Source organism: Trachymyrmex cornetzi, unplaced genomic scaffold, assembly GCF_001594075.2.
Source record: "Trachymyrmex cornetzi isolate Tcor2-1 unplaced genomic scaffold, Tcor1.1 scaffold21, whole genome shotgun sequence".
Taxonomy (NCBI): Eukaryota; Metazoa; Arthropoda; class Insecta; order Hymenoptera; family Formicidae; genus Trachymyrmex; species Trachymyrmex cornetzi.
This window is the reverse complement of record NW_017296741.1, coordinates 2089780-2117143: the sequence shown is the minus strand read 5'-3', so window position 1 is coordinate 2117143 and position 27364 is coordinate 2089780. Positions and strand designations below refer to the sequence as shown.

Here is a 27364-nt window from a genome sequence, read left to right as displayed (position 1 = left end):
ATATTATCAATTTTTGTTCGTTTCTTGTCTTATCAACTTGCATTTTTGCTTTGCATACACGAACTAGTACTAATTACTGATATGTAATATCCAGAATTCCTAATTTAATAATAAAATTACACAAGAAGACGGTTTTGCTGAAATATCTAAAAATACAACTAAATACTTACATCTAAAAATAATTGTATTAGATCATTAAGAAAATGATAAAGGACGCTTGTTGCTAAACTGTTAAAACTTTTTGTAGCATTGCTCATGATACTTAAAATTCCTACATAATTATTTTAAAAGTTTAACAAAATTATTTTTAGATCTATACCTAACTAAATTGTTAGATATTTCAGCAAAATCGTTCTTTCCGTAACAAAATTACAGAAGAATTTAGCAATTTTCATAATAAATTTCGTATAACAATGTCAAAGAATTGAAACTTCATTTTTTCAAAATTCAGAGTGACTGCACTCATGATTCTTAGCATAATTAGGAAGAATTCAACGACTTCCTCTGATGAACTTTGGTATCGCGAGGCGCGCCGGTGATTCTCGTTAGCGCGCCTCGTCGCGCCGCAAAAAGCAAGTGGAGTACTGGAGTAGTGAAATCACTCATGTGGTCCCGCGACGCGTTTCATTCACCGCCGGGCAGAAATGGCCGCGCGGCCGGCTCATTAATAATAACTTATCCACACGCGCGCGCCTTCGTGCCCGCCACGGCCCTTCTGCGTTTCATTAATTTCGCGCGGGGGACCTCGTTAGAGCCGGGAGACGCGGGCGAGATAATGGATCCCGCCGACCCGAGTCACCCCGCCGACGCGACGCGTCGCGACGCGACGGGGTCGGTGTCGGTGTCGTTTCGTCGAGCGCGCGCGCGCGCGCGACCGCGGATGCTTTTTTTTCGATTCGACCGGAGATTCGTCCAGCCGACAAAAACCTAAGTGCGGCCGCTTACGGGGTGCTGCCCTCACGATGCAGGACGAAAAAGGGAGTCGTGCCGACAGCGGACACGCTCTGGCGTGTTTTTAACGATAATTTCTCTTATCTCCCGCCAGCACATGCTGTCCGCCGTTCGCAACGGATCTCGCATGTATCCGGCGGTAAATTGAGCGAGCCGAGACAGTCGCACAGATTGCAGACGCGTATTGCGGCTTCTCCATCGCATCGCGATCGCATTGATATACCGGATATCGCTGAATTAGCATGAAACATCGCAGACGCAATCCAGATGCAATTTCGAGTCGATTTCTCCTTCGCGATATTGCCGATAGTTTTTCGGATAAGCGATGAAAGATGAAATATGCAACATTTTCTATCATTGCCGATACATTTATTGTACTCTGTCGCAAAATATTAACATTATTTTTTTGGAAGCAGATTTTAGAGATTTATTTATATTTTATTGTATATACGATGGAGAGGTATCTTCCGGTTTGAATTTCAATCGTCAGATATCCAAGTTTATTGTTATGATATATCCAATCACAGGTGACGGAGAGATGATACTCGATCTACAAAAGTGGCCGCGATGCATCGTAAAACGATTCGATCAAGTGCACGATATTACTGTACAACGTGGTGCTAATTATCACCGATGAGCAAGACTCGGGCGAAAGAAACGTTGCCACTGTGTTACTAGACAGTTATTAACTGCGTTCGACAGCATACACCACTCAACGTTCCCCTTATGGCTGCGCCTTCTCTGAAATTATGCGCCGGCATTGGTGTAGCCTCGGCTTCGGCGAATGTACCACTTATCGAGAGAATTAGACCTCGTTCCTGAACTACATTGAAGGATATTCACTGGGAATTCTAATCGACTGATTTTTCGAAACTTCTGTTTGCAAACTATATAATAATGACTTTATATGGGAAAAGATAGTTATTTAAAAATTCAAATTCTTTCTCTAGTTATTAAAAAAATCTGTCTCTATATTCCAATTTTTCAAAGTATTTTATTGAAATATCAAAAAATTTAGCTAGATACAAATCCAAAAATAATTCTGTTAGACCAAAATAATTACGAAATATAATGAACAACGCTGCAAAAAGTTTTGACATTCCAGCAATTATTTTACGCGTTTTATATAATGTGTTGATATTCCAACAAAATTAATTTCAGATCTGTATCTAGCTGAATTTTTAAATACTTCAGCAAAATCGTCATTTCCGCAGATAATTTTAAACAACCATATTTCATATTATCGAACATAAAATCATTTGCTATATAACTTTGAATACAATTTAAAAAAAATAAAATTAAAACTTTTAGTTGAATTAGTAGAAACGAGTTGACACTATACTAAACGTTTTCTACGCAACGATTATCACATCTGATGACTTGTCAAACGAAAAAGCCCAAAAGTTATCTCAGACATCGAGCAGATGTCTGAAATATTAGACGGTCTCTTAGATATCTTCACCACATTCCTTTAAATACTCATTTTGTTCCCAGTTGTCGGACGACAAACGCGACAGCACCCTCGTCCGATGTCTCAACGAGACGTACGCCATTGCACGACGATAGCGTGAACACAAACGGATCTCTGTCCGTGCCTATCCATAATACATGGCTCGAGCTACGATCTCTTGTTTTTGTCACTGCTGACTCGATGCAGCGCGTGAAAAGAGCAGAGAGGTCCTTCGGTGGCACCGTCTTTAATCCGCGTTAAGTTCTCCTATTCAGTCTATCTTTCTTCTTCTCTTCCTTTCGTCTTACACACCCATCGCCTTCGGAAAAACAAATCCTTTCACGGCACTTTTGTAACAGCCAAGACGTTGACGTGTCGTACTTCTCCCGTTACAGGAGTGATGTTTTTCCCGTCCCTATCGCGTTCCGCGACTTCGATCGCTGCTTGGTAACGCGAGACCCATGTTGTGATAGCACCCCCGCAGCACCGTGCTCGCTCGTTCGGTGTAAGTTACTCGGGAGTGAACACACCCCTGGGGCCGGCAAACGATGCGTAACTAACCTCACGCACGCTTCACGCATTGACGTGACCGCACACTGCCTCCATTCATAATCTGTGCATACGCGGCTCCCGCGCCGATCCTCGTGTTGTCGTCATCCAACGCGCACGGCAATCGACTTTCCACTCGGAATCTCAAGCGATGATGTCGGAGCCAACGGAAACAGATAAATGGATACTCGTGTTCGAAAAGTAGAAATTTCAATAAAAATGTTATTTTTTTAAATATATCCATAGCAGCGTTTTTCAACCTTTTTCAACTCACATAAGTAACAAGTTTTTATCAAGATATATCATTAGATGCACGCTCAACATAACAGATCTTTTATCAGATGTTAACACGATATTCAGATCATGAAATAAAAAATTGTAAAGTTTTTATTTTTTATTTTTAAGAATGATTTTATTGCAATGTGATGATATCACTTTGATTAAAAATGAGAGTAAACACAATATAATACAATTTAGATAATTTTCATACATTTTTTACTTCCAAATTTTTTCGCTTCTTTTTACTTTCTCTAAAATTTTCGCGATATACTTGTAGACTTTTTGTAGTAGTGTGTTACTCTTTTCATTACTAATAGTTTTCTGGATAAAATTCAATTAGTTGAATCACTACTAATAATAGCAATTTATTATTATCAGCATTTTATGCTAAAGAATTGGTACACCAATTAAAAAACACTGATCTTTAGCATAAAATGCTGATAATAATAAATTGCTATTATTAGTAGTGATTCAACTAATTGAATTTTATCCAGAAAACTATTAATAACGAAAAAAGAAATCAAAAACTCTTAAATTATATAAAATCAGAGTAATGCTCCTCTATAATCATTCCTCCGTCCAAATTTACAATGTGAGAAACACTGAGGTGGCACAATGCCAATTTCGCTGTAACAACAATTGCTCTCGACCATATAGTTGACCAGTCCTAGGGAAATTGATCCCCAACTCTTTTTTTTTTCTCGTTGGCTCTCGTGGAATGGGATTCACGTCGACGGGTATTGCGGGATTTTCGTGGTTGAGTATTTCCTGGGGGACCTGCACTCTGTCAAGGCGAGTTTATCCGCGTAGTGACGGGGCCTCGCCAACGGTCTGTTTACACCGTAAAACCGGAGGCATGCGATCGAATAGCGAGTTATATTAGGTGCTGCGAAGTGGGGCGGTTTCGTGCTACTCGGGACGCGATACACATATCGTTTAAATCGAAAAGTGCCGCGTTCTTTTCGCGGTACTTAAAATATTGCGGAGAAACAAATAAACCTGCAAAATCGATATCTCGTGAATACTCTGAAAAAGTTTACGTTAAAATATTAAAAATTATTGTCGTAAAAATATGGATAATAGTAATATTCATTATTTTATGTTTGTGGCTACATAGCAATTATCTCATTTTGATATAATTTTTTTTACAGTGTTCAGTCAGGAATTAAATAAAACAATTACTCTGTAGATAAAACATTAAGTAAAGTCATGCCTGTGCTTATTTAACAAGATTCGAAATGGTTCCTCCAAAATTCTAAAATAATGATATATAATTCCTTATTCATGAAAAGAATCATATTTTATATTGACTATACACTATAGATAACTTTGGAAGAAAAGTATGTAAAAATTACACAACTTATTATGATAGAAATATATAAAATTGTGCATTTTAAACAAAAAATTAATACTTTTTCCTCTAATTATGTAAATATATATCTGTATTAGACAGAAAATTGCAATAACATTATTTTATAATTTTTATGTAAATGTACAAAGTTAAATGTTATGTAATATAATGGTAATACTATATTTGTATTTTTACATTCGTATATATCAATAACTAGTTTTAAAAAACATATAATAAAAAATATAAGACTCTTAATTTACATAAATATGCCTACAAACATAACTTCTATTGTAAATTTAATAACGCAAATTATTTAATTATCATGAAAAAGAACAATTTTATTTGTAAGATATAACTTTACTTAAATGTGTTTGTAATTTGGGAACTACCTTTAATAGATAGTTTCCAAATTACCCACTATAATTGTTGTAATTTTACATGCAATATTTTTACGGTGAGTATGCATTTGTATGTTGTGCTGAACTGCATGAAGAAAGATTTTACATCGACTGTTCCACGCTCTTGCTGCAAGTGCGTCACAAAATTTCAATGACACAGATATCGCTATCTGTCACGAGAGAAGTACACCGAGCACCGATCGATTTTCGTAACACGCACTATTGGAAAAAATGTGTCAATTTTAATATATAAATCGCATGTCCCAAACAGTCCATTCAAATTTTTAGGTTAATTTAACACAAAATAAATATGTTAGAAAGTTACACAAATATTAGGTAAAAGAATAAATACAAAAAAGATAATATTGACACAATTTGTAAACAAACCGTGAAAGCATATTTTTTCAGCAACATTTATGATATGTTAAATTAATCCATATTTTATTCGTTCGTCTCAAATTAATGTTTTAAAACACTTTATTTTTATGTTATTTGTTCACTTATTCATAAATTTTGTTATTTTGACAATAAGAAATGTTGAATATTAATTTAACACAAAGTCTTTAAATAACATAACATATTATGTTAAATTAACACTCGAATATGTTAAAAAATTTAACATAAACTGTTACCAAGAATGTGAGTAAATTATTTCCAACACAAACGCGCGAAAGAGACGACAACCGGTGGCCTGGAGAGGCCTCCACGAACCGGTCGGGATTATCATGGTTATCGCGACAAACATAATGTTTTCTACACAGTCGCTGAAAAGTGTCGAAGAGGCAATAATAATTAATGTTAAGCGATGCTCGAGGTTCATCAAGTGACACAGAGTGATCGATGTCATAGGCCGGTTGTTTTGTCCGATAACCCTTCTCATGACATCGGGCGTTATCACTTCCACGAACGCTTGTTGCACATTTACCGAATTTTTTTTCCCCAATCGGACATTCTGCGGAGCAAGAAGATACGCGATATACACGAGTTCGATCTTCGTCCCTCACGTGCATTCCCCGCCATGCAAATTCCGCTGACGTACTCTTATATCGATATTTTAACAGCAAATGCTCTTGGCTCTTTCATGCACATCTGTTCTATGTAAGATTTTGACGTCGAGTCTTCCTCGAAAGCGCGTTCCTTCGCTCTATTGAAAGTTTCGATATCCGTGAGAAACTAGAATGACGTAAATGACAATGACAGCGTAAAACAGTTAAATCTTTCGCAAAAAGCAACATTTTAGACTCTAACGAAGATAGCTTTTTAATTTTTATAATTAACTTTCAAATATAATTACTTAAAAAATGACACATGTCAAAACATTAAGTTTTTCACAAAAAAATATTTTTTCCAATTTAATAAAAACTATCGACTAATCAAATAATATACTCAGCAAAAAGAATATCTCTTAGAAACATGATTAAATGTCATTTTTGTCATTTTCATTTTTCATAATTCGTTAGAAAACCGCATTTTTTAAATTGTAACAAAAATTTGAGATCTTACAAAATTATAACAAACTCGGAATAATCCATTTCGCGTTACATAACTCGGAATATCACCAACAATTTATATTTACCTACCTTGATCAGATAAAATGACTAAATTCAAAATAAAACAATTTCTTCTGTAAGCTTTAATGATCAAAACTGTCTTAATTCTAAATGTTCTCTGTAGATGCCTCTTTTTTATTTATAAAAATGACACAATTCAAAATGTGTCACATGATATAAATGCTATTTAGATGGACTGTAAAGTTATGAGTTAATTTACTTTTACTGATTGATAGAAGTAATCTTTTCTCAATTCATTGTTAGTAATAAAATCGGAAATCATATTTTTTTAGTTATGTTCCCTTTGACCTAAAGAAATGATATCATTTTATGTGATATCTCTTATTGTTAATGAACTTTCTATTGATTGAATAACTTGCGTTATTCTGGTTTTCGCCGAAGTTTAACAATGAATTATCGTGTATTATAGAGCGCGTGTTTGCTCATTATTTCACGAGACTGTCGGCATCTTCTTATTTGGCATTCGTCGAGGGGACAGACGCGTCCGGATCTTAATTCACCGCGGTACATATTCCGCGGTCTTCGTTATTGGATTTCTCCTGATAATTCTGCCCTAAATCATCTCTCGCGGCGCTGGAGGATGCCGGATTGGTAAGGGGCCTCTAATTTCGCGCTGGGTCTCTGCGGGGTCGTGGATTATGCAGAGGCCGGCAAAGGGTTGATCCTCGAGGGACGGGTGCGTCGACGTGACACTACTTGCCCTCTCAGCTAATAGAATACTGCCTTTAGGTAAACGGTCGTTCAGAACATTCCAGGATACCGGCCAACCAATTATCAATCCTTGAGAATAACGATAGCTCGTACGTGTGGATTTTTGTTGATAAATGTGAGAAAGCGAAACGAAAGTCCGCTACATTTCTAAATATCTACATTGATATGATATACGGACAACATTTTATTTCTACAAATAATAAATTCCACAAGTCTCAGACGGTATTCTATGATAAATTATATATATTTTTTAATAACATATAGTACATAAATATACATTTTATATATAATATATGTATATATTTTATTAAACATATATATTTTTTGCTCTAAGAAGCAAATCTAGGTTGAGCTAAAATTTGCCGCGGTAATCGAAAGTTAATAATAATATTTGTGATCACTGAATACGAAAGTTCCTTCCTTCATATTACGAACAGTCACTTTTACTCATAAACCTCTCGATCTTTTGAACAATGCGGACGTCGCGCGAGTATCGAACAAGTACCAACGCCGAAGTTGTTATGACAGTCAGCGGCAGGCCATCCATCACCGAGATTCGGTCTCGGTGGGCCGAGACCGCGGACCAACTTATCCAATATTTAAGGTTTTGTCCCTCGCGGGGCTAGCTGATATATCACTCGCATTAATATATATTTGCGGGGGAGATAACTCCGGTTAGAGCCGACGTAGCTGAGATGAAGACAGGGGAACAGGAGGAATATACGGGAGACATATAAATGTCGACGGAGATTCTTGCAGTCACCTCGAGGAATAGATACGGCTATTTATCGCGAAGCATCGTCAGATTGGGGCACCGGCCATTCAATGAAGAGGATAAGAGGAAAGGAGAAAGACAGATAGAAAGAAAGATCCGAACACGCTTCTTCGTTCGAGACGATCAATATCGCGCTCTTCTCCCCCGTGCTTGGAAATTAGGAGAGTTCGAGAGTCCTCGTGGAGAATGTCAGATCGAGCCGCGATAAGCGCAATAGCTTTTTCAACGCTTAAGAAGCCTTGTACTGATAACGCGACTGTTTCGCAGAAATTACGTTCGGGCCGGTAATACAAAGTTTCTTATGCACGCTCGGGGCCGCGGAGAGCGAACCGGCGCGGCCCGAAAAGCTTGATGTCAATCTACAAGAGCCGCGTACTTCCGAACATGTAATTACAGAACCGTTTCTCGGCGTCCCGCTTTATTTCTCGCAGCACCTCGTTTCGCGCTTATCTACCGCGCGAAATCTCCTCGCCGGTTTTACGGATGGGATACGACTGCGACTTACGTCGATTCATGATTTTGAGCAAACCGCGTAAGATTTAAATGGAAGTAAATGCAAACATATGATTCAAGACTGATATATCTAATAAATTGTTTAATAATTAATAGCTTTCCTTTTTTTATCTCGGAAATAACATATGGTTGTACTTTTAAAAAAAATTTTTAATTTATTAAATCATAAATGCATCAATTTAATTTTATTAATCTTGTTTATAAATATATGTAACAGCCTATTCTAATTTCTCTTCTGTTTTATACTCATAAAAATTTATCTCTTGCAGCACTTGTCCTTTTTGCAATGACCAATTCAATTAATCTAGCTACGGCTTTCTAGAATAATATCTGGAAGTCTCCTGGGAGAGATACACGCTTCATAACCTATCGTGGACGGCAAAGTGGTACAATGATGATAAATAATTCTGCGCGAAATAAGAGTGCGGTGGACGTGGACTTAGCCGAAGCAACTTTGAACGAACTCGGAGGCCACTCCAAGTTCTTGCTAATTACCACTACGTTACGGAGTGTGGCGGGAGCCGACACGACGTCCTCATCCATCTTAGTAAATTCCTAGCTGCGACCGTCGCGGAATACAATCTGGCACGAGGAGGATACCGTCTGTGAGATTCGCGAGATTTAATATAATTAATAGGAATGCCGCAAAGCGAAGTAGTATTATAGCAATCAAGAAAGTTCAGTGACGATTTTTAACAAATTTTATGTAGGCTTTTTATGTACTCGTGAAATTGTTTGTATTGTACTACTCTGACGGAAGAAAGTTAAATAAGTGATGTAGAATGTATGGAATAAAGTGTGTGCATTATTAAACTCTCATCGGCACAAATGTATAATTAATATCCAATACTAAATAGTATAAATATTAAATAAATTAAGTATAAAATACAAATTTATAATAAAATATTATAGTAATAAATATATGTACAATATAATAATAAATGACCGATGAAAACTATTTCATTTTGCATGAAAATTATAATTACCATAAATAAGTATCAATTTTCTACATTTTTGTACGTAATACTTCCCTTTTTCTACAAGCTCATCTATGCATTAAGAACTTTAAAGAAATTTTCGCTAAAACTTTACAGAGAGAGAGAGAGAGAGAGAGAGAGAGAGAGAGAGAGAGAAATATTAAGAACTTTTAAAAAATTTGATATTTTTGGCAAAGCTATAACAACTCTTCCTGTACACTGTCCTATTTGGTTTAAATCACCGGCACCGAGAAACGCGAGAACGATAGCAGCGATTTTGGCCAGCTGGATAGTTATCTGCGTTCGTCAAATTGAGGATGTAACGTGGCCCCTGGTTCAATTACATTGTCCATGAGACGTTAAAATGTTCGTGGCTTGCGACACGGCGCTTCCGTATGTAGGAGTCCCTTCCGTTTCGTCCTTTGCAGCACTCCTTCGTGCGTAGAATGCAGTCGCACCAAGAATAAAGGACCATCTACATAAGTCGCAAACGCAGAACGCAGTTCGCAGCCAATCAGAAGCGTATCAATGGTACTAATAACAGCTTTTGGCTGTCGCAATGTGTCTGCGAATTGCGTTCTGCGTTCGCGACTTATGTAGACGGACCTTTAAGCCCATTCTACATAAGACACAGAACACGGGTCGCAGGTCGCAAAACTAGAAACTAACCTAACGTATTTTAATTATGATATGATTGTAGGACGCAGAACGCAGGACGCAGAAAATTGGGTGAACTTCAATTTTCGCATTCTGTGTCTTGCGTCCTACGTATTGCGGTCTGCAACCTGAAATACGTTTCACTTGCGACCTGCGACCTACGTTCTGCGTCTTATGTAGAATGGGCTTTAGAGGGAGTAAACGCAACCAAGAAGATTCGTACACCCGTGATCGAAACGTCGAGCTCGAAACTCTTCTCGAGATCAGAATATTTTTTCATCAGCCGATCGATTGCCGACCTTAATATCGATCCCTAGCAGATGCTCCGAGATGCTGCTACCGACGCGTAACCTCGTTAAGGTCAAAGTCGTACGTCAAAAGAACCTTTTCCCCTTCCCTCCGGATGTAACGTTAACGCAGCGCATACAAACGAGCGCTAATGGCGTGGATAGCTTTGTTGTTTTTAATTAACCCTTTCTTTTAAGACGGCCAGGGGGAACGGTAAAACCGTCGAAAGGGACCGTCTCGCCGCCTTCTCTCGTCCTATACCACCGTCGCATTCAGGCCCTTTTCTCCTGCCTTATATCCCTTTCCGCAGCCCTTTCGCGTCCCGCGGGGGATGTAAATATGCGGGGAATTGCACCTCGGAGACAGGCGAGCTTTTCTCGTTTACGAGCTACGACGAGGCAGTGCCTGCAATTAAACCTTCATCTAATTACCCCCGCGACCACCCGGCTAATTGCCGACAGACCCGCGGGATCGACTGGAAAGCAATGCTACCTGTTTCACAAAACTTTTCTTCCGCTATGGGAAGCTCTTCGGACGCGGCTTTAGGCTTTGTAATTTTCTCGGAATCTAAATATATTAGAACAAGAATTACGCGCACGGTTACCATAATTTATGTATTAAAAAGAATTTTGCTAAGAATATTAATTTACATAAATATTAAATATTAATTCACATTTTGACTTAAATATTCTTCGAGATAACGTTCAATCGAAATTTGACGAAGCACACGTAACTACGGTAGAGAAAATATATGAAAGCCATCGTAAAATAAACGAGGTAAACTTTCAATAACGTACGACAGTTGCGGCCGTAATCGCGCACGTCTATGACGCGACGTTCCCGAAGAAGTCGCCGTTGGTGTACAAACTAAGAGGACGAAGAGGGACGACGGGGAAGGGTTAAGATGGTACGTTAGGACGTCGGCGCTTTGTCGCGGTCACGGGACTGTCAATCACCGGTGATAGCAGGCGACACATTAATCTCGTGGAGACCCCGTTGACCGCATCCTCTTCTCTTCCCTTGCGGTCAAATAGTCCCCACAATTCTGTCTGCCGCTTAGCAGCTGCACGATCGTCTTTTTAGTCCTCTTTTGCGCCTTCACTAACAAATTATCGTTTCAGAAAATATATAGAATAGCTGGGAAAAACGTTTTAATCTCATCTTATAAGCGATTTAGGATTTTAAAGTAAATTATAACAAAAACTATAATGGAGAATTATGGTACTTTTAGCGTAAAATTATTAACTATATTAATAATATAATATTTGTGATCCTATTTAGGTCATCCTTTTTTATTCTATATATATAAACTGCTTCGATTTTTATGAAAATGATCTATAGGGTGATTTGATAATCCTTTATTCGAATCTGAGGTAAAATATAAAACATTTTAAAATCCAACAAGACAAACAGAGAAAAAATAAAACAAATTTAAAAAATCTAATTATCGTAAAATTTTGTTTTAGGGAATTTTTAATTACAAAGTAACATTAAGTTTCCAGTTTTGTTTTATTTGAAGCTCATCTATGCTACGTAAACACTTAGTACTAATTTCCAAACTGCAATGTGATTATGACATTAGATCCTCCTTCATTGGAGATTATCCGTTTGAAATTCGACACTTTCAGACTACATTCAAACTCAGCAATATCTCCTAAAATCAAATTTCACAATAATTAGATTCTTTTTATATTTTTATTCTAAGATCAGAATCGAATTTAGCGATCACAACCCCTAAAAAAATCAGGTCTTTAAGTTTTATTTTTATCATATTCAAAGAATTATTAGTATTTCCGACTAATTATTCTTTCTTTGGCTAAAAAATTTTTCTTTTGACAAATCTTGAATCAATTTTCTTTTTATAATAAATTTGTTAAAACGCCTTTTTTTTATAAGTGTTTAAATGTACCAATCACATTATCACAAATCCTTTTATAAAAGGAAATGGATAAAGCTAACCGAAGAAAATACTTCATAAGATTCCTACGTGCGTAAATAATTCACAGTTTTGAATACTTATGAGTTAGCTTTATCATTCAAAGTGCCCTTTTGACTGTTTTCCGAAAAGGAGGGAAGTGGAAAGTTTTCGACTCGACAGGCCGATCACGAACAGCGACGCTTGCAAAAACTGACCGCGACTGACAAATGCGTAAGAAGAAGCAACTGGACGTCTTTACAGATGAAAAACGGACGTTGGGGTTATCCGTATTATTAAGTGGAACGTTTCTCGGAAGAATGGCGCCATTTGTTTGCCCCGATATCGCGTAGACTAATCCGCGTTTCTCCTGGCTACGCCAGACGAGAGAAAGGTGTTGGCCGTCCATTTTTCAAATTATATGACGAATGCATCTCTAAGTATGCGATTCACACATTTGATGTTTGATAATGTATTACAAGTCATTAATAAATTTCTAATTTTACAGGAGAACCAATTCGTCTCCTTTACGAAGACAAAGAAATGGGTTTTATAATGATACCTGATATATACAGGGTGTTAAAAAAAACCATTCAGCATTTATATAGTAAATAGTACACACCATATTGAGTACAAAAACCTTAGTGAACATAGGTCGAAAACTCAACCGTTTCTGAGATATAAATATTTTTGTATATTAGCATCATATATGAATGACTTACTAGCTTCTATACGTGTCGCATGCGATGTTTACTTCAGTGTTTATAAACTGTAAGAAGAACTCTGTAAGACTCTGTAAGAAGATGCCAAGCATGTATGGAAATGAAAGAAGGATATGTGGAATAGCTTCTGTAAATACAGCAAGTAAATACCGAACTAAAATTTTTTTACTCAGTAGATGATGTGTACTATCTACCATATAAATGCCGAATGGTTTTTTTTAACACCCTGTATATAATAAAAAATAAGACTTTCTCGAGATTTCTTAACGTATCTGAAGCAATATATTATCGGTATGATAAGAGAATGATAAAAGTTATAAATTTCACATTTAGCTTTATCAAGGTAGCTCAATCTGTTCTTGCTCTCTTGTAGCTTTCCTATTTTAATCGTAGGAAAAAGAGAATTAATCGATTTAAGCCGAGGATAAAGTTAACAGACGTCGGCGAAACCGGTCATTAGGCAAATGGAATTCAAAGTCACACTTGGCGTTTAGACACGGTGTCGAATGGTGTCTAAGTGAGAAAATAAGGGCCGAGTACTCGGGCGCGAGCGACGGGAAGACGGAAACCACTCTCGATGCTCGGCTTCGTTCAACGGCACATTATCTCGCGGCGCTCGAATTTCAGGGCAAACCGCCAAGGCGGGAGTAAACTCGAAGAGATTTATCGTCCCGGTCTTGTTGAGGACGATGCGTCGTTCTCGCGAGCGGCGCGGTGCAACCCGTCTGCCGATTCGGGGGCCACCCAGCTGATCGATCGCACACATCGCGATAAATGCATTATTTAATTACCGCGAGTAATTACCAATTATTACACGACGCGGCCTGTCCCGGCGCAATGTCTGCCATTAATTACAGCGAACGATCACGGCCGAAATGCTCGTTACGCAGCAACTCTTTTGATCGGCTTGGCTCTCTTCTCTCGTCACAATACTTCCGCGATGAGACCGCGCACTCGATTCTGCCTTTCGTCCGTCGATCGATTACGATCGATTATTTTTAGTGAAACCGTGCGCAATATTAAATCATGATCATGTCGTTAATAGCGGGAAAGTGCAAGTTTACGCGGGCGGTTAGTGGATTTTTCGATATCAGTTCAAGCGTTGTTAGAATTACTTCGTGCTTGCCTATTACTTGAGCGGGAGTTAAATTTTATTTTACCTAACGTTATAAAAATAAAAATATAAAGAACTATCTCAGTCAGTAAACGATAATCGCCTGATATAACATACATTTAAGTGTTACAATACGAAAAATAAATTTAAAATAATCATAAGAATTACCTCTCTAGGTACCTCTCATGTTAACATGTTTTTTATTTCTATCTGGTTTCTTCGTCGCGACGGGTATTTTTCATCTTAAATCTCATCGAGAGGCATCTTGGGCCGTGCGGCTTCTCGAGATAATTCGACGTTATCGCGAGGGTAAATAAGCTCACATCTATCCAGGGCCACGCTAATAGATTCCCCCAGGATGCTGTATCTCGGGATAAATGCCTCCCCCAGCGACACCGTTCATCATAACCGAAGTAGGACGGGCTAGCGGGGCTAGAAGAGCGAGGGGGTTAAAGGGACGCAACAAGAACGGGAACTTGGCACGATATAGAGAGAAACGGAGCAGATAAGAGAACTCGACAATCCGTGCCGCGTCCGAGGTGGTAATCAGAGATCCCTCTTCGTCCTTCGTCGTGGAAGGAGCGAGGCCGGAATCGACCGAGGAAAGGAAAGAGGGGACCCTATGTTTCTCCTGACGAAGGACGAGAGACAAATAACGCTCAGCTAGATTGAGAAGATCGAGGTGCCAGTGAATGTACATTAATCTGTATCAGCCAACGCCATCAATATTTAATCCTAATCCCGAGAATTGCCGCGCGAGAGTAAGATCGAGATCAATGATGCATTGATGGGACGCGATGTCCTTCCATCGACGTCAACTCGGACACTGTCCCTTTGAATTTTCTTCAATCTTTCTATAATATGTCGAGAGTTAATGTTTATCGTATTATCAATGTTTTTAAAAAAAATCGCTAATGTACAATAGTGACAATAATTATAATAAAGGCACATTTTACAAAACTTTTTCTGTACACTACGAAAATGTACTAAATTTTAATAAATATTTGTTTTAGTAATATAGCTAAATAATTAGCTAAATATTTGCTAGATGTAAACATATATTTACATATATATATTTTGTACAAGAACTATTAATTTGATTTAATTACTATTTTTTTATCGAGTAAATATTTATTTACTGTAAGTAAATGTTCAATTAGTATTATTGAAAAAAATATGTATTAAGATTTAGTAAATTTTTTCTCAGTATACGACTTTGGCATAAATACATTACTGGTAGAAAAAATTAAATTTAGAAGAAGGAGGAAGAATATTTATATCCGATTCTCTCTTGCACTTTTATTGTAGCTTACATTTGACTTCTACCTTAAAGAGAACTTAAATTCTCAAGTAGAAATGTTTGTGTTTACTTTACTTGACTTTAGTAAATACATCTCAAATGGTTGCGAATTATATCTATTGTGTTACGAATACAAATGATTTACGCACCAATCTACATCCACGGAGATTTAGATAGACATTTTACTTGTATTAAATTTAGCAGACCCTAAATATTCTCGATTGACTTGCTACGCTTACAAATGTCACGTTGTATGTGTTTACGTCTCTATATACGGGGAAAATATTTCCTACAAGCCAGAAGCTGACGGGATTACATCGTCCGACATTCGAAAATGTGTTTGCAATTTTGAACGACGTTTCTGCCAACGATGCCTCCTCGCAAGACGTCGCGACAGGCGCCTCGGGTCGACGTAGCGCGTGTCGTCGTTACGCGAACGGCAGTGAAAATGGCCTGTGTGCCAGAAAGTTTCGGATAAGTTAAACAGCGGCCGTGGTACCGAGGCGTCGTAAAGCGCCGCGGCGCCTTCGTGTTTACGCGGCGATGTCGAGGCCCACCAACCGCGTCTGATCCCCGTTCCTCAACCCTCTCGCGCCTAACGTCTCTCATGGTGTGCATCGGCTCGCCTCGCTCACCCCCCGCCTTCCCTGCCATCGACATCGCGATCCTCGGTCCAGGTTCCCTCGCTTATTCCACGTCTATTTTCGCGCGCGTGACAAATCTGTATGCCCGCCGGATTTATCGAGCGACATTCTGGCCGTCGTACGCCCGTCGTGCCCATATGGCAGACCCCGGCTGCTATTTCCGTCGTCCGGTGCACTTTGCTCACTCCTTCGACAAGTGTTCCTACCTATCGACGGGATAATCGGCAATCTGGATTAACCACGAACGTTTTGGGTAATTTAAATAACGACGTTAATGCGTGTAAGAAATTTGTGATATTGTTAAAATATTTCTTAATTATAGTTTAACAAAGTCTATATAAATTTTTTTATGGATTTTGGATATCCATTATGTATTCATCTATCTAGATATTCATTGATATCTTCGGACGCAGCTAACTGTAATTCCCCTATAATTTCAAAGATTTTATCTATACACAGAGAGAATGATACTTTGCTGAAGCATCAAAGAATTTAGCTGGATACAGAAAATAATTTTGTTTGAATCATCAAAATAATTATGTAAAAACGATAACAATAATTATATTAGGACTCTCAAATTTTAAACAATATAAAAATAAAAATAAAGTAGGTTAATGAGGGTCAGCAACGATAAACGGCACAATTATTTAGTGAACAATCAATACTCAAGTGTTGGATTGAAGTCTTCTATATTTGAACGTTTCGACTCTCTTTGGAGTCCTCCTCAGCAATGATAATACAAGTATAATTAGCTGACATGTCCATAACGCTTAAGTCACTCGCAAATTGACAAAGATGCAGCGATATTAATCATCACGGAACATGAAGCGTGTCGTGAAGCTTTGTTAGACATATTAAACATCAAGAAAGATGGATGTATTAAAATCAAATAAAATCACACATTTTCAAGCACACGTCAGTGTACGACAACGTATCGCTCAGATATAAGTCGAAACGTTCAAATATAGAAGACTTCAATCCAACACTGAATATTGATTGTTCACTAAACAATTGCGCCACTTATCGTTGCTGGCTCTCATATTAGCCTACTTTATTTATATTTTTATACAATATTATGTCAAAACTTTTAGTAATGATAATGTACTACAAAAAGTTTTAATATTCTAGCACTCAGTTTAAGTATCCTACATAATTATTTCGATGGTCTTGATAAAATTATTTTAAGATTTGTACCAAATTTTTTAAATACTTTTAGCAAAATTATTTCTTCTATATGGTATATATTTATTTTCTCAATTAAAGGCACTATACAGTATCTGTTACAATTCATACAAGATATTAAAAACAATATTACTGCAGATATGAATGATTGCTAATATTAGAAACATGCAACGTTTCTTTGACGATCAAATATTTTTCAAAGATAAGTACAATATTTTATCGACGTCTTAAGTGCAATACAGCACTGGCAAAGTCTCCACGTGCAAGATAGCAAGCAGGCTATCTCCGGCGTTCGGCGCGTTAATGGATCTGCGTAGCGATTTTCGCGTGTAGAACACGATGACGATGAGACAATGATGCGGCACAGCGGGGCCGACGCGTCACACCCGAAGGAATTTCGAGGAGCACCACCAGGACGACCTCGTCATCTTTCTTTCGGCCGCCAAACCGGACGATGATTTACGAGCGTGTATTCCGTCGCGGGAATTTGTCAGTCCGTTTCTCGACGCTGTCTATAGGTGTTCTCTCGCCCACCCGATATCGATCTTCTTTTTACATACATATACATATGTATTACGTTTGTATGCACATAGATGTGTAAATTGAAGTTCTGGCGAGATGAGCAAGAGCAGCGTGGATGGCCGTGGTCTTTCGTTCCCTTCGCGCCGAGAAAAAGTAAGTCTTAATAAAGTCGGGACGAGATAAATTGGTACATTAGCATCTCGGCTGTGATTCATGGTGACGTTTTCTAGGCAGGGCAGAGAGAGTGGAATAGGGCGATCGGGGACCGGGCTATGATGTATCGTCATTAACATCGGTTTCATATTAGAACAAATACGTCCGTGTTTTTAAGCTCTAAAAGGCGCGTCTCGGTGTAATAGGACGTGATGCATCCCATGATAAAGTCTTTTAAACTTTGTTCTCGTTCACACGCGATCAAATGATATAACCATTAATGAAATATATTCGCGCATTACGAATGTCATGTTTAAAATAATGGAAATCTGATTCTTACTAATTGACGTATATGCCTTACGAAAGAAATTTTATTCTGTTAGAAAACAGACAAGAATTTCTGTTTCCAGAAATTCTTTTGTTTTCTAGCGAAAAAGAAATCTTATAAATTTAGTTTTCCTTAAGTAATGTATTTATCAAACAAAGTCATGCGGAGAGAGTTTTGTAAAACGTGCACGTATTTTAGTCGTTATATCAGATTAGTGATTTTTTTTAGTTAAAAAGTTGATGCGATAGATATAAACTCTCGGCATGTTGTATAAAATTGAGAAAAATATCTTATTAAAAAACAAAAATGTAAATACAAATGTAGAATATTGATTTAGTATTTGAATAATTATTCCTGTTTCAAGTAGATATTGACATTTGCATAACTAAAATTAAATTTTCGCAAAAAATCAAAATTTAAATAAAATAAAAAAATACGAAATTTATAAAGTATGTATTAAGGGGATCCTAAAGCGAAGTTCGAACTTCGATGATGTCACCAGAGGTCGCTGTTTTTAAAGCGCATCGACATGTCTTTATACACTACCACACTAATATCTCATGCAACCTATGATACACGCAGTCGCACTTTTGTGTCAATTTTTTCGTATAACAAATTCGTCGCGATAAAGCGTCTAAATTTAATTCTAAAAATTCGACGTTATTTGTTCGTGCAAACTACGTGCTTGTGGATTACTATTTCGTAAGTATAGGTTGCAAAACTTTCGTATCAAGTAAATGTCGTCACGACTTGACAGCTTGAGACGCCATGTTACACTAAGAAATGGTAAAAAATATCAATTTTGAAACTTTTGATCGTTCTCGGTATAAACTCCACTTCACAAACACGTATTAATGCGTATACTTTAATCCTGGAAAAGGATTTTCGAATCTCTAAAAGAGAAAAAAAGTATTTGTCATACATACAAAAAGTATATGATTAAGTCGGTAATACAGACGGCTTTAAGATCCCCTTAAAAAATGTAAATTATAAAAAACCCTAAAGATAAAAATCATTATTCTTAGTTTTATTTTATAGCTATACAAAATATTCTATTCTAAATTTGAAATCAGGTTATGATCATCAGAAGACTTCTAGACTCTTAGCTTTAGATGTTCTCGTGATAAAAATGAAGATACCGATCTTAAAAGTTAATGCAGTCTTGTTAAACATCATAATCGAGGTCTATAATGAACGTGCGGATAAATAACTGCGAGTGCGTGTTTCACAGAATGGAAGGTAAATCATCCCCCATCGCTTGATGGAGCTCGGTCACAGGCTGATGTGAAACAAAGACCGCGACAGGGGGAGGGGGGCGAGTGCAACCCCCGCTTTCCCCCCCCGCCGTAATTCACAGTTTGGTGGCGCGTTTATTAACGGCGGCGCGGCGTCACTCCGGGCTACGCCTTTTTAATGATTTATCGTGCACGCGCCGAGACATGCGTAGCCCTTTTGCGGGCCAAAGTTCGACGTCTTCCTCGGAGCCCCGCGGGGCCCTTTCCCTCCTTCACCTTCCGCCAGCTGCCGATCGGTGAGAAGTGCAGATGGAGGCGCAGATGTTGCGTTTCAACCCTGTCACCGTTCGTAACTGCATAGTTCCTCTTCTTGTTGTCGAGAGACGTCTTCCTCCTCTTCACGTTAGGCGAATCATAAAATCGGATATGACCGACAGCTTTTCCGTTCGGTTTTAGGATAGACATATCAAAACTATTTGCAGGACGCCTAAGATGCGAAAACGACAATGGGAAACCAGATAAATACAGAAAGAACAGTTTTGCTAAAGTATCTAACATTTTAGCTAATTACAAATCTGAAAATAATTTTGTTGGACCATCAAAATAATTATATGAGATGTTGAAATTGGTTGCTGGAATGTCAAAACATTTTGCAACACATTACTCATCGTGCTTAAAATTTTTATAAAATTATTTTCAGGTCTAGCTAAATTTTTAGATACTTCAGTAAAATCGATTTTGAAAAAACGATCTCGTTTTTCCCACGTATAAGCTAAAACGGAAAAAATTAATTTGCTAAATAGCAAACAATTATAATAATAACGTTACAATCGTGTCTGAATGATCCGACTGTTATATAAGAAAATATCAATCTAAGATTGAGTAATCGAGGATTAATCAACGAAGACAAGCAAGTGTTGTTTTCTTTTGACGTGACTTCATCGTGATGCGCGATACTAATCGCTTCTGTCAATGCTCTCGGCGGACTGATCGCGGCAGTTTTTAGCGAGATTGAAATGAGCCTTGCGTGGATATATCGAGCCGAGTAATAAAGGATACTACTCATTATCGGCGGAGTGTAATCGATGGTTTTATGACTCAGGTTCTGCCACGATGTGTACGCCTGGCACGATAAAAAGACGCCGGATAAACCGAATACTGGACAGACGATGAAGCGCGGTGAAAAACGTTTAATTGGACTAGATTGTGGGACGGCCGAGGTGGTTGGAGCGTAGATGACCGGTTCGCGCAGGCACGTAAAGTATTGACGGTGAACTTCGGAAAATTCTGCCTCACGTCGAGAGCGCCAAGCCGTACGCTAAATTGCTCCCCCGATGTATTACCAGGAAGGGCGTACGGAATTTAGAGTACGCGTATCCTCTTATCGCCGAGGTTACGCCGCGGCGGAAAGAAGGTCGTCGCTATATACTCGACATCGAGGCTTTAATCGCGTAACTGTACCCCGCCGCCCGTTCTAACCCTTCATTAGGCGCGCATCTACTTTACGTGATTTTTATTTTAGCGACCGACCGTCCGTACCACCGCTCTCCCGCACCCGGCGCGAATATCGTACGTACGTAAAATGCGGCTTAAATTAATCCGCGTGTAATGGTCTCACAAGGTTATTCTCCTCGATCGTTCCCGATGCTGATGGCGCGTGCGCTTCATCGTACTAGGGTAGTACATGAGATGGATACGATGATTCCTGATGTACGAAGCGGGAGATGGAAAGAATATTCATATTTTGCAATTGTAAAAATATACGCTTAATATAATATCTGACAAATTTTTTAACGGGGGAAATTAAACAATATCATTCCTTTATGAGATATGAAACGATCGAAATTCAAATACATCACGGAAAAGACGATTTTGCTAAAGTATCTAAAAATTCAGCTAGATATTGATTTGAAAATATATTTGTTGAAACTTCAAAATAATACATATAAATCTTAAAAAGTTTTGCAGCATTTTAACAACCAATTTCAATGTACTACATAATTATTTTGATGATTCAAAATTATTTCCAAATCTGTGTCTAATTAAATTTTTAGATATATTATCAAAACTGTCTTTTCCGTATAGACTCAAAAAGATACGCATTATAAATATAATTTCACATTTAAAGCAAACTCTCTTCCTCTTTCTCTCTCTTGAAACCAATGGACTCCGATTCCAGATAGCTCGTGTATGCGATACGTATCTCGCGAGCACGAGCGGCCCAGGAAGCCATCTTGTTAAACTCCAGGGATTTCCGGGCAAGGACGAAAGGATCATTAGCGTCGGGCTGGATTCATCGCTCATACGCGAGTTCCCGTGCGATGAAAACTGCATGAAGAAAAGACAGACACGTCCCGTCCCGTCGATATAAATAAAGTATCGAAGGGATGGACACACTTCGGCTCGTCCGAACACAACGACGAGCGAAATGAAAAATGCCGAGACGGCCGATCAATGTAAATATATTCATGACGTGGGGTGGCCGAGCGGCCACAGGGATGCCGGGATATACACATACGCGTGTACGGCGGGGTATTATAGAATGGGGTTCGCCGAGGACTCGATGGCACTTGGACGGCACATAATTCACTTTTTGGCAGCTCATTACAATTTAAAAAGGCCTTTGTCAGTGTACTACTCGTGATTTCGTTCACGGTCTCGTGGCGCTCGCGCATCGCCGCACCTTCGGTGGCAGCTAACGATGCTCTACTTAGTTACTTCGTCATGTGTTGAGTCTTCAATATGAAATTAGAAACGTAAATTAAATCCGGTTACGCGATGTTAAGAACCTGAGCCAAATTAAATAAAATCAAGTTGGATATTTTGTTCAATATTTGAGTTAAACTAAATAATTTTTTTGTTAAATATTTAAAATATATAAAACATTTGTAATTTCTATATATACGCTTCGTAAGGTAAAGTGTTTATAATGTCTACGCTTATATACGTTTGAAAATTTTTTAACAATTATTTATTAGAAAAAAAAATAATCACGCAGTTGTGATAGTATCTTTCTGTACGTGTCGCATCCAAAACGTAATCTAATTAATTATATTCATTATCTCAACAATAATTTTGCCGTTATGCACGATCGACTTTTACCGCCAGGAACGTATATCACAGATTATTATCCTAATCACTGACGGATCAATAATGACGAGTTCGTTTTCTCTCGTCCGCGAAACCGGTTTGAAACAAAGAATGACGATAGGCCAGGAGATTTCTAATTTAAGTCGTTCAAACGGCTACATCGAAAGAGAAATAAGTACGTACGCGTTTTCGAAACTGATTCCGGCCATTATAGTCATCTTCTTTACATTGATAATTTTGAATTGACATACAAGGATGTATACTGATTTATAATACAAGAACATATAGAATTATTAGTATACCGAAGAAACTGATATTTTCCTAATGATACAGTAAAAATGTAAATATACGGATAATAATTATGTGAACAATGAATTTGTTTTCGATATTTGTTATGATATTTAATATTGAAGTAAGTTTATGAAAATTTCTGTTTTAAAATGCCAACAGTTCCATATTGATACATGATATTTTCAAAACGAGTATATATGAAACAACAATAGTAACAAACCCGTTACTCTTTTCTCGATATTCATATCTCTCCAATGCCACGTAAAAATAACAGGTCTCTAGTCTTTAATGGCTAATTGGTAGCGCGCAAACTAAAAAGCGCGCGCTGCAAAAATTTATTCAAAACTCCGCTAATCGGTGAGCGGCCGACAAGCGTTTGAGTGCCCGATTATCCCGTTGATTACGCATCTCGCTCGCGTTTTATACTTTAACACGTTTGTTAATCACTCTAATTCGCCTTCGACGAGCATTCACGAACCCGGCAATCCGCGAGAATAATTACTACGTACGCCGCTCGTAACGTGTGTGCCTTTTTGCGCAACGAAATACGTGCGAGATTGCGACACCTTTTGTCCCGACGTAACACGGAGAGTCGAAACCGGACAGAACCGGGTGATAAAAAAAAGACAAAAAGAGAGCGTGGTGTGTGCAACTGCGTTCCCGCGGGATCGGGCGGAGAAGGAGAAGCCCGAAATTGATATGTATTCCATGCCGCGCCGCGTCCAATCTATCGTGGGTCAAGCAGGCGGAATTTTAAGCGCGGTTTGACGTATGCGCGTGTACGTACGTGCGTATCGCGTGCGCGAGTGTGCCGGGTGCCGAAATAGCCCCAGACGATGAAACTGTGCGAAACACAGTGGCCGAGCGGCTCCCGTGTTCACCTCCTCGCATTCAGAAACTTACGAGGGCATAAAGTATCCCGATGTCTTATATCGTCGAATACACGCGTGTTCGAAGATACGTGTGCGCGCGCGCGCGCGCTTCTTTCTATTGTGCAAAGGGGTGGCGCGCGGCCGCGATGCCCAACGAGGGTTGGGCGGCGGTCATCGTTGGAAAATTGAATTTCGTCCCTGAGGGCCAGTCGGATGAAGTATGCTGACAGTTGGAAAATTTGCGTTTAACCGCGCGCACGCGACACCAGGCGCCGGAATATTAGATGTTAAACTTAATTCCTACCGTTTTTTCGTCTCCAAAATTGATTTGTTTCGAAGGGAAGATGAATGAATATCTTGATCAAAGTAATTTCCTCCATTTTCTACTACTTTTTCCCATCTCTCTGGCAACAGGGCAATCCCACGACGGTAGAACGCGGTGTCTTTCGAGGCGATCCATTCATCCAACCATTTTTGGACTTCGTTGTGACTGGAGAAGTGTGTGTCCGTAAGTGCGTGTTGCATCGAACGGAAGAGATGGTAATCCGGCGGTGCCAAGTCTGGAGAGTACGCTGGATGCGGGAGAACTTCCCATTCAAGCTCTAGAAGTGCCTGCTTCACGCTTTTCGCGACATGCGGTCGAGTGTTATCATGCAACAAAATGACTTTGAGTCGATTGTTGGCTACGGATGATCTTTTTTGCATCAATTCGTCACTCAATCGGCCTTTGGAGTAACATTTAACTGTTTCGACAACTCTAAAAGCGTTTGAGCTGGATTCTCATCAAGCAATTCTTGCAGCTCGACATCTTCAAATTTTTTCAGCTGTCCTGGACGTTCTTTGTCTCTCACATTAAAATAACCGTTTCGGAAGCGTTCAAACCAAATTCTACATGTTCTTTCCGATGGAGTTTCATCACCATACACGTCGGATAATAAGCGATGCGCTTCAACTGCGGTTTTCTTGAGGTCGAAGTAGTGAAGAAGCACATGTCGGAAAAACAGCTTATCGCGATTCATTTTCAATCGATTGGAAAATCTCTTTGGCGTCGAGAAATCTAACCTGTGAGGATCGAATCGCTTTCAGCGATGTCTAAACTACAAAAGACATAGACTTCATCGTCGAAACTCGCCAGCGTTGGAGCCAGCTGCACCCTCTAGTAGCGAGCGGCAGGAATTAAGTTTAACACCTAATATATTATCCCCAGGAAAATCTTCCCGCTATTCTCTCTTTTTTTTTCACCTTATTCCCTCTTTACTTTTTTTTCACAAGTGCGCTCGAAACGTACGAGTTTCGATATCACGAAATGCTCGATGATTATTTTAAAATACGCTTGGACTTACCGTGAGGCACCCATCCATGATGACAGTTCTCGCAGTAGCGCAGATGACGTTTCCCGGGTGTGAAAGATTCGCAAGAGCAGCCGTTCACCGTACAGCGGATAGACTGCAATCAGAAACAAGTGCGTCACTGTAGAGAGACTATTAAGTTACAGAGAAAGTATCGTATAACATTTAGAAAGAGTCGTCAGCGGTGCCTATTCAGCAGGAAGATTTCGTCTATCTATATCCCACGTACCTCAGTTCAGTACGGATTAAGGGACGATTGCCGTAGGCAAGTGGAAAATGGACGACAGGGGTTCTTGGTATTTTGAGTGACCGTTTGGCGTAACGCCACCCCAGAGGAAGCTCGTAAGAGACAGGCTCGTCGGATTTTAAGGAACCGTGAATATTTTCCGCCCTTTGGCTCGGAATTAACCCCCTGGGATCGACCATCCAATATCGCCTCCTACATCCTCGAAGAGGAGGAAAGGAACCGACCTCGCGTATTGGTATTATTTTATATATACGAGAACGCGGTAGAAAACTTTATTCGCCGCGCTGTTGCAAGTTACCTGTAGGTCGGTATGTACCTACATCGAGATATCGACGTATCTCGTCGCCGCCGCGCAGTGCTGCATCGAGACGAAAAGGCGGCATCCCTTCCCCTTCAACATCCATGTCTATTATAGATCTGAAAGTTCGCCCACGAGCAACACGAATATGCACTAGGAAGTTCGATTCGCAATTATCCCGCTAATGCACTTGGGGGACCGTCCGAGATTTTACGTAACACCACGTTGTATCGCTTTTAGATATTGCGACTTAATTTCATCTAATCTTTTAATAATATATTAGCAACGAGTTTAATTTTACTTCACCGGAAAGAACGGTTTTGTTGAACTATCTAAAAATTTAGCTATACTAAGATAAGACGAAATGTATTAAATTTTAATGAATATATTTATTTACCGTAAGTATAATAAATAAATTAAATTTATTCTATATATTCAAATAAAAATATTTATTAAAACTTACAATTAGTACATTTTTCCTCAGTGTATAAATACACCTAGATCGGAAAATAGTTGTGTTTGGATTATTAACATAATTATGCGAGACGCTGAAACTGCTAGAATGTTAAAAGTTTGCAGCATTGTCATCAATACTTAAATGTTCTATACATAATTATTTCAATGATTCAATAATTATTTTCTGTGTTTACCAAATTTTTTAGATATTTTGGCAAAACCATTCTCTGTGTACGGCTCTTAAATCCTTAATATTCTTCATATAACATTATTTTTTTTTATGACAGAAGAATTTATAATCATTTTCTTGGTTCTCTCTCGAATTATTTTTTTTTAATTTCTTTTCGCTACGATTAATTCAACTTGAGAGAAAGTTTACCTTCTTTTTCTAATAAAACACATAAATAAATATACACTTTCCTGACTTTATCTTCGATCACGATCATCACGCATCTTCCATATCAGCGAAAACGCAATTTGCCGAGAGACGCAGCAACCCCCGGCGACGTTCGCAGGAGTAATAATTTGGAATCAGGGGCAGTTCTCGCTGCCTTCGTCCCTCGTAAAACGGCAGCGCGTTTATATAAAGAGGCGAAAAAAGGGCCGCGAGAAAACGCTGGGAGGGGTAAAAAGTTGTTTCACAGCGGTGTTAGACGCCGACGCTACCCGTTGTGTTGTCGTCATAACGCCGTTACGGCGTTACACAGCGGCGTTAATATAAAGACAAATGAAGCGACGCCACGGTGCACGCTGTGCCGCCTCCTGCTCTGCTCGGCTATGTGTCTTTATATAGACAGTATCCCGTGCCACCGTGAAAAACGCATCCGCCGGGAATCTTCTGTCGCGCGAAGAAGCGATGCGCGAAGACGACGTGTTCGACAAAATTTCGCAAGCGGTAAAATTTTATTAGCCACACCGCGGGTTATTTATTCGGAACGGCGACAGATTATACGGCGATATTAGCGGAGCTGCTCCGCGTAAGAGGGAGCATTACATCAGAATAAAAAAACGTGCGCGGTATAACGTCTTGCTCTTCGCAAGCAACTTTCTTCTCTTTCCAGGTGGATTTCATTAATAGTCATTATGATACTTTCATCCAATTTATTTATGTAATTTTCAATTTTTTTTTAATTTTTATGGCTCTTTTAATTTTTCCCTTCTATTCTATAAAACAAA

At 38.8% G+C, this 27364-nt stretch overlaps 1 protein-coding gene across 2 annotated transcripts in view; it reads right to left on the bottom strand.

Moving 5' to 3' along the window:
- LOC108759939 (uncharacterized) overlaps positions 1-27364 on the bottom strand; it is a 300035-nt gene that overhangs the window by 163068 nt on the left and 109603 nt on the right. For both annotated transcript variants that reach the window (XM_018505671.1, XM_018505672.1), the window contains exon 3: positions 25182-25284. In XM_018505671.1, the coding sequence (XP_018361173.1) occupies positions 25182-25284 (103 nt within the window). The remainder of the gene's footprint in view (positions 1-25181; positions 25285-27364) is intronic.